Source organism: Callospermophilus lateralis, chromosome 11 (assembly GCF_048772815.1).
Source record: "Callospermophilus lateralis isolate mCalLat2 chromosome 11, mCalLat2.hap1, whole genome shotgun sequence".
Taxonomy (NCBI): Eukaryota; Metazoa; Chordata; class Mammalia; order Rodentia; family Sciuridae; genus Callospermophilus; species Callospermophilus lateralis.
In genome coordinates, this window is record NC_135315.1 from 10,968,873 (window position 1) to 10,984,732 (window position 15,860).

A 15,860-nucleotide genomic window follows, 5' to 3' on the forward strand; every position below is an offset into this window, starting at 1 on the left:
AATGTCCATGCTGCTAAGTAAGGTCCAGAATGGTGGAGGGGGAATAGTTTAGGCTGGAAAGGAAATGAGATCTGTTCTGGATCTTCAAGTTTAGAGTAGTTTCTTCTTAAACATAGCTTCACATTAGAATCACCTGGAAGACTTTCATAATATCTCAGTCCTCAGCCTTCACCCCAGATCAATTAATATTTAATCTAATGTGAATCTTTAAGGTGGTTTGCAGACATCAGTTGTCTTGGTATTACAATGTACAATCAAGTTGAATAATCATTGATTTAGTTTGTGTGTGTATGAGAGAGAGAGAGAGAGAGAGAGAGAGAGAGAGAGAGAGAGAGAGAGAAGAGAGATGCAGACACAATCAGACAGGATAGAGAGAGGATAGGTTAGTGTCGAAACCATGACACTCAGAGAGTCTAGGTGAGAAGATCCACAGTATACATGGAGGACCCTGAGGAAGCACAAGATGATGTTGGAATATAGACACTGAACAGAGAAAGTCATTGATGGAGACTCATCCAGTGAGCAGGATAAGGAATATACTTATTGCATTCAGTAACTAGGTGACCACAAATGATTTCATTAAAAGTAGGTCCATGAAGTGGGTGGTTGAAGGTCTGAGTGAAAGTGAGGAGTAAAGAAAAGGTGAGGAAACAGAGATGGCAAGTTTACATTTTTATTTCGAGAAATGTGCAAAATAAGGGGAGGAGAGAAACTGCATCATATCTAAATCAGAGTTAGAGTTCAAAGGCAAGCTATTAGAACACTCTAGAAGGTGTAAATGACAGAGACTCTGACTACTGAATAAGAAAGGAAGGGATGGGAGATGAAGGGTAAAACCAGAGGAAGAAAGTGAGGATAATTACAGAGCTTTCTACTTTTCTAAACAAATTATTAGTGGTTTAATTGTGACTTTCCTTTTTTTTTTAATTTATATGTGACAGCGGAATGCATTACAATTCTTATTATACATATAGAGCAAGATTTTGACTTTCTAGAAAGATTCTTTTATTTTCTGTGTCAGAGGAAATAATTCATTGCAAAGTCCTGTCTTTCTGACTAGCCTGGCATTGCCATCTTTGATTTCACACAAGTGGCCAGTGGCATCTATCTCTACAACAGGTTTATTCATGATCTATGCTATTTTTACTTCTGTCTTGGCTAAGTAAGCATCCCTTTCGTTATTTCAGGATTAGAAACATTAAAAAGGAATATAAAACAAAGTCTGGAAAAGTGAAAGCTTTGAAAGGTAAAGAAAAGTATTTTATTTTTTTCACTGTTATTACAAAAAATATGGGTAAAATTCAATGTGCAAGATTTAAAAGTATCATCAAAAAATAAAAAGTAAAAAGTATAAACAAACAAATTCAATTCTACCATTAGGACATTAATCATTACTAAAATTGTACTGTAAAATTCTAGATATTTCATGGATCTATTAACTAACAGAAATGGAATATAAAATGAGAAATGTCATTTGACATTCTTCTTTAGATTACTGTGCTATAGATAGTATTTTAATTTTGTATAATTTCTAGACTTACAATCTGATAAATTTTTTTTCCTAGTCAGGGAATTTACATAGTTTATATGCGCTGGTACAGTAGTTAACTAGATTAAGATGTGTAAAACCATTGATAGTAAATTAAATTTGCAAGTCAATATCCTATGACAAACATAGTTTATAACTTTGAACAAATATATTTTGACTTTAGATATTCTTAAAAATATAGTTTGTGTAAGCATTAACTTTGGCAGATATATTTCCTAGAGGACAGCTTTTTTTAATTTAAAATGATTCTTAGGAGGAATAGTAATTATATATACAGAAGATAAAAAAGAGTGCTAGGATTGTAGCTCGGTAGTAGAATGCTTGCCTAGAACATGGTTTGAGACACTAGATTCAATCCTCAGCACCAGATAAAAATAAATGAATAAAATAAAGGAATTGTGTCAATCTACAACTAAAAATATTTTTAAAAAGCTTTTAAAGATAGAGAAGAGCAATGAACACCCAATAAGGTTGAGGACTATCTGCCCATTGTGTTTACACTGTGTTTTTTTCCTAACAAATGCAGTATCCCGTAACTCAATCTTATTTATTCCTTTGACATTAGTTCTTTATTTTGAGAAATTAATGTTGAGAATTGTGAGCAATTGTATTCTTCCATTCAGGCCCTCTATGCTTTTCTCATCAAATACCATTTAGATCTGTGATTTCTTTAATTTTCACTAACGCATATTGGAGTAATTTATAATTTAAATTCCTAGAACACATTATGAAACATTTGTACTCATGAAATAACCATTACTTCTTTTTATGTTTAAATACCTTCGGTTCCATAAGAATCTCTTCCATTTTTTAGCAGTACCTTAACAAATTGAAAACTAATGGAGATCAGAACATTAAAATATATGTACAAATTGGAAGCATGTGGAGTTGGTCTTCCAGGAGTAGGTGGGGAGCTGCATTCTCTGTGCTTTGTGCTCTGCATGAAAGAGTCCCTGTGGCAACTCTGGAGCACCTTTGAGAATACACTCTGAGTTCCTTATCTACATCCTGTTTTTTCAGTGACTAAATAACATTCTGTTTTATGAATACTATGATTAACTTATCAGGTATATATTTTATACCAGTGTATAAAATTCAGTTTTCACTCTCATAGAAAACACTATGGGGGCTGGGGCTGTGGCTCATTGCTAGAGTGCTTGCCTAGCATGTGTGAGGCTCTGGGTTTGATTCTCGGCTTCACATACAAAAAAATGAATGGATAAAGGCCCATCAATAACTAATAAAAATATTTTTTTAAAAAGAAAACACTGGTATTATCTTTGTTCAGTCTTTATAAAGGTTATTAATTATAACCTGAAGATAAGTTTCTATAGGCAGAACTATTCAAAGAAACCATATTTTCAAGATTCTTGACTCATATTTCAAATCATTTCCCTTGATGATTGGAGGAATTTATACTCTCACAGTCATGCATAATTAATAATAACAAGAACCACAGGAAGAAAAGCAATAAACTCTTAAGGGTCTTTGAGAATTCAGTATGTACTGGGAATTATACTAAGTAATTTACATGGATGTTTTCCACTTAACTTTCTGAAAAGTATTTTGATGTTTCCCTCACTTTGCAGATGAGGAAACTGAGATTTGCATTTCATTTTTGCAGTGATGTGGGTCAGTTCCAGGAGAGCGTCAATGTTATTTTCTGCTTACTCTTGAAAATGTTGGGTACTTTCTGTTTACAACACCATACGTAAACTTTGTACAGTACTTGTATAGTTGTCTTGACATTATTTATTAAATAATCCAACTTTCTGATGAATTTGAGAGATCACTTTATTAACCTTTATGCCTATAATGGTCCATTTTGGACACCCTTTCCATTAGCCACTGTTATCCTAGTCATTGGTATACTGTACCAGTAGGATCATTTTAATCATGATATATATTTCACTGTTGTTATTGTATCAGTAACATATTATTTAAGTTAGCATAATTCTCCAGTGTAAGATTTTAACAATTAGGAAAATATTGAATATTGTGTGCTTTAAGGTATTGGAATGCTTGAGTAACATACCATTAAACTTGATTGTCTTGTTCTATGTTTATGATCCACCCTGACTAATACTCTCTTATTTGTAATGTTACTACCTTATGCTAAAACAGGCGTGCTGTTTGACATATATGAAGGTCAGATCACAGCAATTTTGGGTCACAGTGGAGCTGGCAAATCTTCACTCCTAAACATCCTTAATGGATTGTCTGTGCCAACAGAAGGTGAGCACAAAGATATCTCTCAAACACCATGTCTGATAAGAGAACAAAGTCATATGTTTGATTCTCTCACTTAAAATTTAAAAGTTTGAGAGCAATAATGTTAATCTAAAGTTGTTTCCCTTCTAGGTATGGTGGCGCACGCCTGTAATCCCAGTGACTATTGAGGGTGAGGCAGGAGGATCCAAGTTCCAGGCCAGGCTGAGAAACTTAGTGATCCTCCAAGTCAAAAGAAAATTAAAAAGGGCCAGGGATATAGCTCAGTAGTAGAACACCCTAAGTTTAATCCCCAGTACCGAAACAAACAAGCAAATAAACAAAAGTTGCTTCCCCAAACTATATGATTTTGAATATATTTCTTATTTCCCCAAATTTCATGAATATCTTTTCTATTTCATTGTGTGACATTTCATGGGAAATATGCACTACTATAAGCACATATTTTATCTTATAGATGATTAGTAATTATTAATAAGTCATTATTTTAGATATTTGCAATATATGGCAATATTTTAATTGAATAACATCTCTACAAATTAATAAAATATATTATCTTGCCAATATAAAATTATTTTTAACTTCTGTTCTTAGGATCAGTTACCATCTATAATAAAAACCTCTCTGAAATTCAAGACATGGAGGAAATCAGAAAGATAACTGGTGTTTGTCCTCAAAATAATGTTCAAATCGACATGCTCACTGTGAAGGAAAACCTCAGCCTGTTTGCTAAGATAAAAGGGATTCGACCACAGGAAGTGGAACAAGAGGTAGACAGGCATGCTTGGATTAATTAAGCTGCTGATCATTGACCAAGTTAAATCATGACCACAGAATTCTTATCAGTGATTTCTCAGTCCTGTTGTGAATAAAATTTAGGCAAAGAGGTCCTCTAAAAAATATCTACCACTTTGATGGGGAGATAAAATTTCACAGTATGAATTATTTTATATTCTAAGTTTTATGTATTTTCTTGTATAGGTACAACAAATTTTATTGGAATTGGACATGCAAAATATTCAGGATAATCTTGCTATACATTTAAGTGATGGACAGAAAAGAATGCTGACCTTTGGGATTGCCATTTTAGGAGATCCTCAAGTGAGTAAGATTATGTACAGTGGAGAAAGCAGATAGAATGTCATAAAGAGTCAGCTCCTTTATCACTACATGTGGTAGAGCGCTCCTTGTACTTTATCGAAAGAGAATCTGCTAAGTATAATGAATAAATACATGGGTGACAAATGATTGACTATTTATTGGTATTTATAATGTTCCATGCTATCATGTGGAAATAGTTAATGTGGAATAGAAAGATGATTTTGTATCTCTTTGTTCTGTGTAGGTTTTGCTTTTAGATGAACCAACTGCTGGATTAGATCCCTTTTCAAGGCACCAAGTGTGGACTTTCCTGAAGGAACGTAGAGCGAATCGTGTGATCGTCTTCAGTACCCAGTCCATGGAGGAAGCTGACATTCTAGCTGGTAATTGTTGGTTTTATTGCAGAATCAACAATGAAAAATTGGGGAAATTTAAGAGAAATGTTTGTTCTCAGGGTAAAAACCCTGTTCTCATTAGTGCCATGTGTCCACTTTGCAAAATCTGAGGGTTTTAATTTTTTTTCAAATTAACTAACAGTTCATTCAAACATCCAAATCTTCTTTCATATATATTTGGTAAAAGATAGCCACTTGTCCTTTAGAATCCAAAGAAAGGATATACCCATGTAATTTGTGGCATTTTACCCCCAGAAAATATTCGCAGGTGCTGAAATAGATTGATGTTGATGAGTTCAAAATGCATTAATGTGAATGTGTGTTTCAATATTAAAATACATAGTGCATATCCTTATTTTTATAATTTGTCTCTTACTTTATTTATTTTTTATTAAATTATTTATTTGTTTTTAAAAAAATTATTTATATATTTTAATTTGTCATACATGATGGCAGAATGTAGTTCATTTCATATTACATATATAGAGCACAAGTTTTCAAGTCACTGATTGTACACAAATATTTTCACACTACTCTTGTTTGCATACATGTACTTAGGGCAATGATGTCTAACTCATTCTTTATGTCCCATACAACACTTCTCCTTTGGAATTCTGAGCTAAATTTCTCATCTATATTTTCTAGAGAGAAAAGAAATGACTCCTCATATCCTTTCTCACTTGCATTTTTTACTCAGATAGAAAAGTGATCATGTCCAATGGGGAACTGAAGTGTGCAGGATCTTCTGTCTTTTTAAAGAGAAAATGGGGTCTTGGATATCACTTAAGGTAAAGACTTTGGGAAAAGCCTGAATATGTATGTTTTCAGTACTGGTTTATAACAAAGTTGGACAGCTACAAGAGTGAACTGCTTCATTATGTCATGCTTCATTACAGTTATACCGGATTGGTAAGTGTTTTCTAATGATGTTCCTATTTTCCGGCCTCCTTGTGTCTTCTCTAATATTAGTTCTGTGCAAAATGTCAACGTTATAAGCCAAAGCTGCCTTGTCTCATCAGGACTGCTTCATGTACCATAGGTAGCCGTTCTGTGCAGCCTAAATCTCTACCTTCCTCCCACTCTCCATTTTTCTAAGCGGATTTATACATTCCAATCATATATTTTCACAGGGCTCAATGGCAAATATTTTTGGAAGCCATTTTCAACAGAGAGTAAATATGGTGTGAGAGAGTGGTGAGACCTGTGTCTAACTAGAAAATGTATGTCTATGCTAAAAGAATTGTAAAAGCCCAAATCTATGGCCAAACAAGACATGGATTTGGGCCAAGTTTCTCTATGAGCAATAATTTCTGACACCTACATTTTCAGGTGTAATAAGTTCCCCAAAGGAGTCTCTTCTGTCTAATATTTTCACCTCCCTCTGTTTATCTTCATAGTTGGTATATAGTTTTAATCACAATAAGTTATGTGTTTCTTTGTAATTAATTTATATACCTTTTATATTTAGATTATTGATTTTCAAACTGATGGATTATTATTCTTTCTTCATTTTGTTTATTTCATAATGCCAAGTAAAGTAGTGCTCTAAATTTTGAATTTAAAAAACCTCTTCTGTGGTAATAGTATAGAAAAATACTAATGCTTTTTCTTTTCTTTTGAATATTAGTTTGTATAAGAACGAGATAAGTGATCCAGAACAAATCACATCTTTCATTAATCATCATATCCCTGATGCTAAATTAAAACTAGAAAACAAAGAAAAACTTGTATTTACTTTGCCTTTGGAAAGCACAAGTAAATTTCCAGGTAACTTAAACATCGTTACAATGGAATGAACTTTGGGATCAATGTTCACATTATTATAACGATTTTCATTATTTATGGACTTGAATTTTTGTCTTGGGCTGGATTATTTGAGAATAATAATTTGAGATAAGAATTTGAGTTTAATAAATTCTTTTGGTAGTCTTTCCCTGAAAGGACCAGCAAAAAGTGGAGACATGAGAGAGGGAAGGAAGGAAGCCAGGGAATTTTGCATTATCAAGCAATTTAGCCATTGTAGGCAAGTCAAGTGCAATATCACAGGGGTAGGGGTAGGGAGAAAAGATTTAAGTATGTGAGCACAGAGTCAAGTCACCACAGGGGTAAGGAAGTTAGAGTAACTACATACTCCTCTCTATCTGTCATTGGTTAAGGGTTAGATCCAGGTACATTAACTGTCGGGCCCTCTGGCTTGCTTTGAACATGACCTTAGCATAATTCTAAGGCTAGAAAAGAATCTCAAGACAGGTAAGTGTGTTTAATAAGCTGATTCACGGAGACTAGGAGAGTGCAGAACAGGTGAAGGTGAGGTATCAAGGTCTCTGCTACAGGTTTCTTTTTGTGTTTTAATTTTAGATGATTTGAACATGTATTTATTTTTCAAGGAAAAAAAACATAGCTTATTTATTTTACAGAAGTGTTCAACAAGCCAGACATGGTGGCACATGCCTGTAATCCCAGCCAGAGACAGAAACCTGAGACAGGAGGATGGCTAGTTCAAGGCCAGCCTATGACAATTTAGTGAGATCTTGTCTCAAAATAAAATTAGAAAGTCTGTAATGAGACTCAGTGGTAGAGTGCCCCTGGGTTCAATCCCCAGTAGCAAAGAGAAAAAAAGGGAATCTTCACCATGGGTTACCACCTGCTGGGTGGAAATACCAACCTAGGTTCTGACTGACAAATAATCCTAACTTACTACAATGGGTACTATATGTTAGACACTGTCCTAACGAGTTCATATGTATCAACTCATTAAGTACTGACAGCTATTCTTGGAGGTGGGTGATATAATCTTCTCCATCTTATAAATGAAGGAATATATTTTAGTCTCTTGTGATTTAATAAGGATCTTCCTTTTGGTTTAAACATTTAGTTTATTAAATATTTAACCATAGGTTTCATTTAAATAAGCCATTTTCAATGATTTAGTTCATTGGGCAAATACTCAGGAATTCAGATTTTAGCCCTACTTCCAAATATGGCAGGTCTCTCTAACCTCGAAGTAGCATGGAAGATGATATTCTAAACTATGTTGTAGTGTTCTTGGACTAAGCCCCCCTAAGATGTACCTGGCCTACCTTCATTTTTGGTCAGAGAAAGAGGATAGGGAGGCATTTGCTGGTACCACTACTGGAATATGCCATGTAGCTAGAGTTTCTGTTGTTGATGTCCCAGCACACAGCAACCTTGTTATACACATGCCAGGCCTCTGGTACTCTAATGCCATGTCTACATCCATTATAGGATATGTGACTCCAGGTCCCCTGAAAGCCACAGGTAGGCCATAGGAAATCACAGTGCTTGGTACAGCCTTGTCCATCTATTTCCTTTCAGTAAGGATGGTGGCCCATTACCCTCCTATTCAGAAGGTAGAATGAGGGAGCCTTCTCTATCAAATTCAGTTTCATCCAAGTACCCCTAGGAAAGAGATACATAGTAAACAAATGCTTATTGTAAATTCATTATATGAAAGAAACTACTTCAGGCACTAGAAATATAGATTAAATGAATCCCTACCCTCATGGAGCTTACATTCTACTGGGTGGGTGAAAGTGGGAAAATAAATAGTATAATAGTTGTATGATAAAATAATAAAGCTACATGAGTTAGAGTGGTGGCTGTTGTATAATTGGAGTTTATGTAGAGTAGTCACAGAAAGGCCACAAGAAGGAAATGGTCAGATGTTCTTCAAGTAAAGGGTAAGCGTATGTCTAGAGGACAATGATGGTGAGTAGGGGTGGGTAAGGTGGTGAGGTTAGATGGACAGTGGCTCTCCATCTCCATGAGCCAGAGAGGCTTTTGTGTGACGTTGATTGATTAATGAGGGGTTGATGTGATATGACTTTTGTTTTCATTCTCTGGATAAAGAAGATCTCTGGATGTAGAGGAACAAAGAGTATACACTAAGAAACTGGCCTCAGGGAGGTAGAAATAAAAGATGATATTGTATAGGCTAAATGATAAGGATGGGAATGTCTCTGAAAGGTATTTGTTGGTAAAGCTGGAAAGCCTGCTGATGTGTCTTGCACACATGAATGTGAAGAAAAGTGTGAAAAATTAAGGAGGACTTCTAGAATTTTGGCTTGAATCACTGGGTAGAAAATGGTGGCATTTATTGAAGTCATGGTTGGAAGAGTTTGACCAAAAGCGGCAGGGAAATCAATGTTCTGTTTTAGGAATGGTAACCCGCAGATATCTTTTGACTTCTTAGTGGTCAAGTATATGGTTGCCACAAGGACATTAGAAATAAAAGACAAAGTGAGACTTGAAAATTTGGGAGTCTTCAGCATATAATGAATTGGGGACCAGATATGTGTGTATGTAAAGAAAAAGCAGTTTAGGACTGAAACCTTGGAAGAGAGCAGAGTTTGAGAAGCTAGGAGGGATGTCAATTGAGAGTTCTGAAAGAAGCTGGAGGAAAAATAGTATAATGTGTTCATAATCAAGATGGAAATGTTTCCAGATGTGGGACTGGTGAACTGTTTTGAATGCCACAGGGTTAAAGAAAAGTAAAGGGAATGATTGAGTTAAAAGGAAACAAGAAAAATAAAGACTTGTTCACTAAAGTTGAAAATGCAAAGATTTTGGTGACCTGAAAAAAAGAAAATTTTTTGTGGAAGCATATGAATAGCATTGGGATTTGAGGGGATTAAGTATAGCTAGGAGTGACAAATAAAGGCAGAGAAATCTGTGGAGGAATTAATGTTGTTTTGTTGCTATTGTGTGTATTTGTTCAATGGATACTATATAATTTTCGATTGTTGTTGGATGACCCAGAATATATTGAATAAACTGAGGATGGAGGAGAGAGAGAGAGAGAAAAGACCACTTTGGGAAGTCTTTGAAATGCTGAGACTGGAAGAAATTTGGGATTTAGGTGAAACAGGGATACCTTTTGAAGGAACAGCTGTAAGTCTTTCACCCATACAGAAGGAAGACCCAGGATTTAGAAAGAGGTATATTTGAATTTATAGTGTGAGGTGAGGAAATAATGGTCTTCCTAATTGCTCATATTGTTTTCAAGAAATCTTCAGGATATTTGTAAACTATGGGTTGAAGATAGAGAGAGGCCGTTTGAAGAACAAGTCTTAGAGACTCAGAGATTAGGAGCCTTTCAATAGAATTTTGCTTTTGATGATGAAATAACCTAAAGGCATACATTTTATGAACAATATTATACATATTTCAGATAAGTGCTAATTTACTAGGTTTAGCTACTGATGTTTTCAAGAATGTATATTTTCTTGTCTGTTGCTTTAGACCTTTTCAGTGATATTGATAAGTGTTCTGGCCAGGGTTTGATGAGTTATGACATCTCCATATCAACTCTGAATGAGGTCTTCATGAACCTGGAACGAAAACCAGCGATCAGACAAGGTCAGATCGTTTGCATATTTCACAGAAATCAATTTCCAAATGATCACGTGTCAATTTAATATTTATACTATCTTTTGCATAATTCATATTAAGGACTATGAGTTTTTCCAAATTTGGCTCTGCTGTTGAGATGGGATGCTTGTTGACCCACATCATCAGTAGGACTCAATACAGAGCCCTTCTTGGCTTTTACCAAATCCCTTTTGAAATCCATCAACTTCCTTTGGGTAGTTTTCCCCTATCCTCATGTGCTCACTACTGCTTTAATGCTTTGAGGTTGTGAAAGATCTTAATTAGAGGATGAAGTCAAAGAAGATATTTCTGATAAAAGATGTTCTTAGTTTATTTAATGCAAATTTAATTTCAGTAAAGTCTAAATAAGGAGAATTCTCAGTTTCAACTCCTGAATATTTAATTGACAATAAGAGCTTTCATTCTGGGTGCTCCTTCTATGCCAGAGAGCTCAATAAAAGTGTGGATATACATTCATATTTACATACAGTATTACTTCCCACCAAGTGTCATTGACACCATCTTACAGATGAGAAAATAGAACTAAGAAGAGTTAAATGACCTTTTCCAATTCATGCTACTTGTAAGGCATGTCTGTGGGATTTATATAAAAGTTTGGTTGTTTCAGCGCTGATGCTGTCCCCCTAAAATCCTAGATTATTGATAACTTTCTAGCAAATATTGAGGCTTTAATGTTTGCTATTACTATTGAGAAGTTTTTTTTTAAGTTCTCAAATATTGTTACCTTTGAGATTGGCTTTTCAAAAACTATATATACCAGAATCACCCCTTTCCTGAGTTCTTCTTTTGGTATGTAGTTAGTATGTTTTCCCACTGAGGTCATAGAATTTGGATATTATTGTATGTTTCTCATATTGTTTGCATTATACCCACAACATTCCAAAATATTTTTTATTTAAAAAGTTTTAATATGCATAGCCATTGGTAATTATAACTGCAGAAAAAAAAATATTGAAGAGTGGGGATATATAAATTTAATATATAAGTAAGTTTATGTTTAAACTTGTGTAAATAATTGTATTGAATAATTCTTTTCAATAAGACGATAACAATGAAACCAAAAGTAAAATAATTTTAAATATTTTAAAGAAGAAAATTACTATGATGCCCCAAGATGGCATTAATAATGTGTGTGTGTGTGTGCGCGCACCTATAGATTTTGAACAAACAGACAAGATAAGAGACTCAGAAAGCCCAATTGAAATGGATCCAGCTTGCTCTTCTCTCCCTGAAGTACACAAGTCTGTGAGCGACATGGGCCTCTGGAGAATGCAAGTCTGTGCGATAGCACGGCTCCGTTTTTTAAAGCTGAAACGTGGAAGAAAAACACTTTTGACCCTGTGAGTATCAGAGTGTTGTGATTTTGTTAAATGAGGAGTTTCAAAAAAGTCTCAAACCAGAGGAGAATTTAAAACTAGAAAGGTAAATGTCGCATTGGATTTTACTGACCGCAGGAACACCTGTAGATTAACTCTTGAGCAGGTTCATACATACAAGTGCATTTAGTTTTCATAGTTTGATGACCCACTGTTCATGCAGCATTGACATTTTAGACCTGGGTAACACGATGAGACAAGGCTCAGAATGTTTATACCTGGAGGAATTATCCTTATAGATATGGCACACAAGTGGTTGTGGAATGTTTTATTGAGGAAATAAAATTGCTATAGATTCATATGGTGATTTTCTTTATTGTTTAGGCTATTGGTTTTTGGAATTGCACTGTTTCCTTTGATTATGGAAAGGATAGCAAATTCTATGATAAATGAAAGTGCAAACTGGGAGTTTAAAACAGAATTATATTTCCTCTCTTCTGGACAACTTCCTCAGGAACCTCGTACCAGCCTCTTGATCATCAATAACACAGGTGAAAAGGAAAACAAAATTTACATCCAGAAAGAAGTTATTTTTGTTATCAAATAGCATATGTGTTAGAGGAAACAAATCATAGGAGAAGAAAATATACATTTATAGGAAGTAGTTTATGAAAAACAGTGAATATTTGCTCTGATTTTAGAGATCACAGAATGATGGGGAGAAGTGTGAATGCACCTGGGTTACTATTCAATCTGATAGAAGTAACTTATCTACATGATAACCTGAAGCTATGAATTAGAGAGAAATAAACTTTTATCTTGGTGGAACCACTTCATTTTCAGATTTCTTTACAGCAGCCTAACTTATACCATAAATATGATACATGCTGATTGACATGCAAAGATGGCCTGTCTACTACACCCCACACTCTACTACTAATTTAAATAGGATTCAGGAAGACTACTTATTTTATTATGGCAAAGACTGGGTAATTGGTTGTTTCCTAAGTGTTTGATTAACTTAAAGGAGAAGTTTATATGTTTCTATTTAAGAGGTTAAAAATAAATATAGAGTCAGAGTTCTTTCTTGATGGGTTCCTTACCCAGTCCAGTTTCACATGTATTTATGATTCGGGGTTGTAGATATTTCCTCTCTAAACAAACATGGTCTTTTCATTTCTGTTTCTCATTGTTCTTATTTTCCACTTGGGTTTTGGAAAATAAATTTCCTGTCTGCCTTAAAATGAATTTTGCTAATTGTACATTAATTTCTAAGATCTAGATTTTTTTTTAACTTATGAGTGTAGTGTTGACTCAGGATCTTTTTCCTCTCCAGTCACTCTGAAGACAGTGTTAGGTATTTGGGGCCTTAAGTTTGGGACTTCTGTGCCATTGTGTTCCTCTTTCCTTAAAATCTGGTGATTATTGGTATCATGTTCATGTTTTCCTGTGGTCCCCGTTTGGTTGGATCCTGCTGTGAAGATGGAGAGGCATGTGTGGCTGTCCCAGGATACAAGGAAAGCTTGTTTTCCATGGATATGTCCTTCCTATGGGGAGAATTTTGAATTTTCCTGAAGTTTGACCCTATTTGTCCATTCCCAGAGCCTCCTCCATGCATCCCAGTATGGACTCCGATTTCAAGCTAAAATACGGCAAACAAGCTTCTTTTCCTTTTTTTCCACTCCATCTTTCCCTGATTGTGGGTTGGAATTACTTCAAGTCTTGCCTGACTCTATAAGAATTACTGTCTCTTAGAAGGTAAAAATAACACTCTTCCTTGAGACAGATGCAATACTGCCTGCTCTGTGAGACATGAGGAAGGGCCTGACTGATCACCTTGCTCCAGGTGTGGCAAACTGGTTAAGGACCCTGACTGTGGCTTCCATGCCCACACTGTCCCCTTCTACTCATTTCCTCTAAGCTTTGATATCCTGGAAGCTGATTTTACCTTGGCAGCTATTGGCTTCTTTGTGCTCCAGGCTGTGCGTTTCCTCAGCTCTTTTTTCTCTTTCAAAGAATACCATTTGCTGCCTTCTTTAGGAGCACATTAAAATTTTTGGTCCAATAGTGGCCCTCTTCTTATTTTCCATTTAATTAGAAAAAAGTACATATCCATGCTATATACAGGAGTGCAATATATATACAAATATGTTAAATAAAATAAGAATATTTCTGTATTATATATGTAAATTTATATATTTATTTTCTATTACTTCAAAGAATAAGGGTGAGAGGAGAGTATTATCATCAGGCTGGACAATCTAACATACTCCTATAATAACTGTATCTCCACAAATCACCAGTTCAAATGTATTTTTTAAAATAAAAGTCATGAAATAGAACTACTTTATTTTAATGATCACACATCAATTTGCATTAAAGGGAATTAAAAAGCTAATTCATCATAGCAAAATATTTGTTAATTAGAAAATGGTAGTGAATGATTTCTTTTTCATGGCACAGTATTATTGTGATATCTATAGAGACAGCGTGCTGTAAGTATCAACTTTATGTACGGGGTTCATTAGGAAAACATTTGTAATCTATTTACTCACCTTTATATGGCCTTTTGTTATTGATTTCCTACTAGAATCAAATATTGAAGATTTTATACAGTCTTTGAAGCATCAAAATATACTTTTGGAAGTAGATGACTTTGAAAACAGAAATGGCACTGAAGGCCTCTCATACAATGGCGCTATCATAGTTTCTGGTAAACAAAAGGTACGTTTGCCTCTTGAGTTTTGCTTTTATGACTGCACACAAATGCACAGAAAGTGCTATATTTTAACTCTTAAAAACTGCAGAAAATCAACCCAGTTAGTATATAGTAACTTGACTCAGAAAAACATTTTTAGTCCACATTGAATAAACTGTGATGTTAAAATGGGTGTTTTTTAAAATATTTTTCTCCTCTTAAAATATGTATTTTTTTGATATTTGAAAGAAACTAAATTAGTCATATTGATCAAACTCAATGAACTATTACATGTTAAAATTATCATATAATTATGAATTTAGGAAATCCATTTAATACCTAGCTATCTGTATGATATGTTGTTAAAACATACTATACTAAACATATACTATACTGTAGTATACTAAAAATATTATAATATCTACACAGATTCTTGGAGAGAAAAGTATTCCTTATATGCTATCTTAATGTGTTTCAATTTAGGAAAAAGTGAATGAGCCATAGAAATCAAGGAACCAGATAAAAATCTATGCTAATCATAAGTGGAACTCTTGCCTCTTACTTTAGTAAAAGCAAGGTGCCAAAATAAATATAGTTATTTTTTTGTTTCCTGCTATAAAGTAAATAAAAACAAAATATTTTGAAAATGTATCATCGAACTCTACCTAAACTAAATGGATTGTGAAAAATGCAGTCACCCTGCCAACTTTAGGAAACAACTTTGACAGCTGCTTTATCCTAAATACTTACCGCAAATGTTTAAACAACTTGAACCTCTTGATGAACACATGAGCATTTTCATCAACATGAAGTACATTAACCTTGTCTTAGAAAGGGTGGAAATACTTCACTGGCAATGTAAACATGAATGTTTTATCAACTCTATGTGTATCTCCTACTGAGATAAAATTCCTATTCTTGCTCATCATGAACTGCCTAGACAACAAAAGTTGAAACCTCCTCATGAAGACACAATGGGAACAGAATCATAGGCATTTAGCAAAACCAATAAAAATTTGCATGAAATGGATGCTGACTCTGTACTATCCACTGTGCTAGGGCCATTTATATATAATCTCATTAATCATGTAATGACCTATTTAGTATCCTCTTTCACAGATGAGGAAACTTTTGCTCAGGAAAGTCTTGAAGATTACTGG

At 34.4% G+C, this 15,860-nt stretch overlaps 1 protein-coding gene across 6 annotated transcripts in view; it reads left to right on the plus strand.

Moving 5' to 3' along the window:
• Positions 1–15,860, plus strand: part of LOC143410341 (ATP-binding cassette sub-family A member 6-like) — a 53,267-nt gene that overhangs the window by 16,075 nt on the left and 21,332 nt on the right. For 4 of the 6 annotated variants that reach the window (XR_013092721.1, XM_076871155.1, XM_076871156.1 and 1 more), the window contains 11 exons: positions 1,188–1,246; positions 3,674–3,784; positions 4,373–4,548; positions 4,760–4,879; positions 5,124–5,262; positions 5,972–6,062; positions 6,902–7,041; positions 10,537–10,653; positions 11,843–12,026; positions 12,387–12,553; positions 14,593–14,726. Coding sequence is in view for 5 of the 6 variants with exons in the window: in XM_076871155.1 (XP_076727270.1) it covers positions 1,188–1,246; positions 3,674–3,784; positions 4,373–4,548; positions 4,760–4,879; positions 5,124–5,262; positions 5,972–6,062; positions 6,902–7,041; positions 10,537–10,653; positions 11,843–12,026; positions 12,387–12,553; positions 14,593–14,726 (1,438 nt within the window). In the remaining variant the exon portion in view is untranslated. Of the gene's footprint in view, positions 1–1,187; positions 1,247–3,673; positions 4,549–4,759; positions 4,880–5,123; positions 5,263–5,971; positions 6,063–6,901; positions 7,042–10,536; positions 10,654–11,842; positions 12,027–12,386; positions 12,554–14,592; positions 14,727–15,860 lie in introns of those variants that run through there. The other 2 variants (XM_076871158.1, XM_076871157.1) reach the window with 2 other exon arrangements.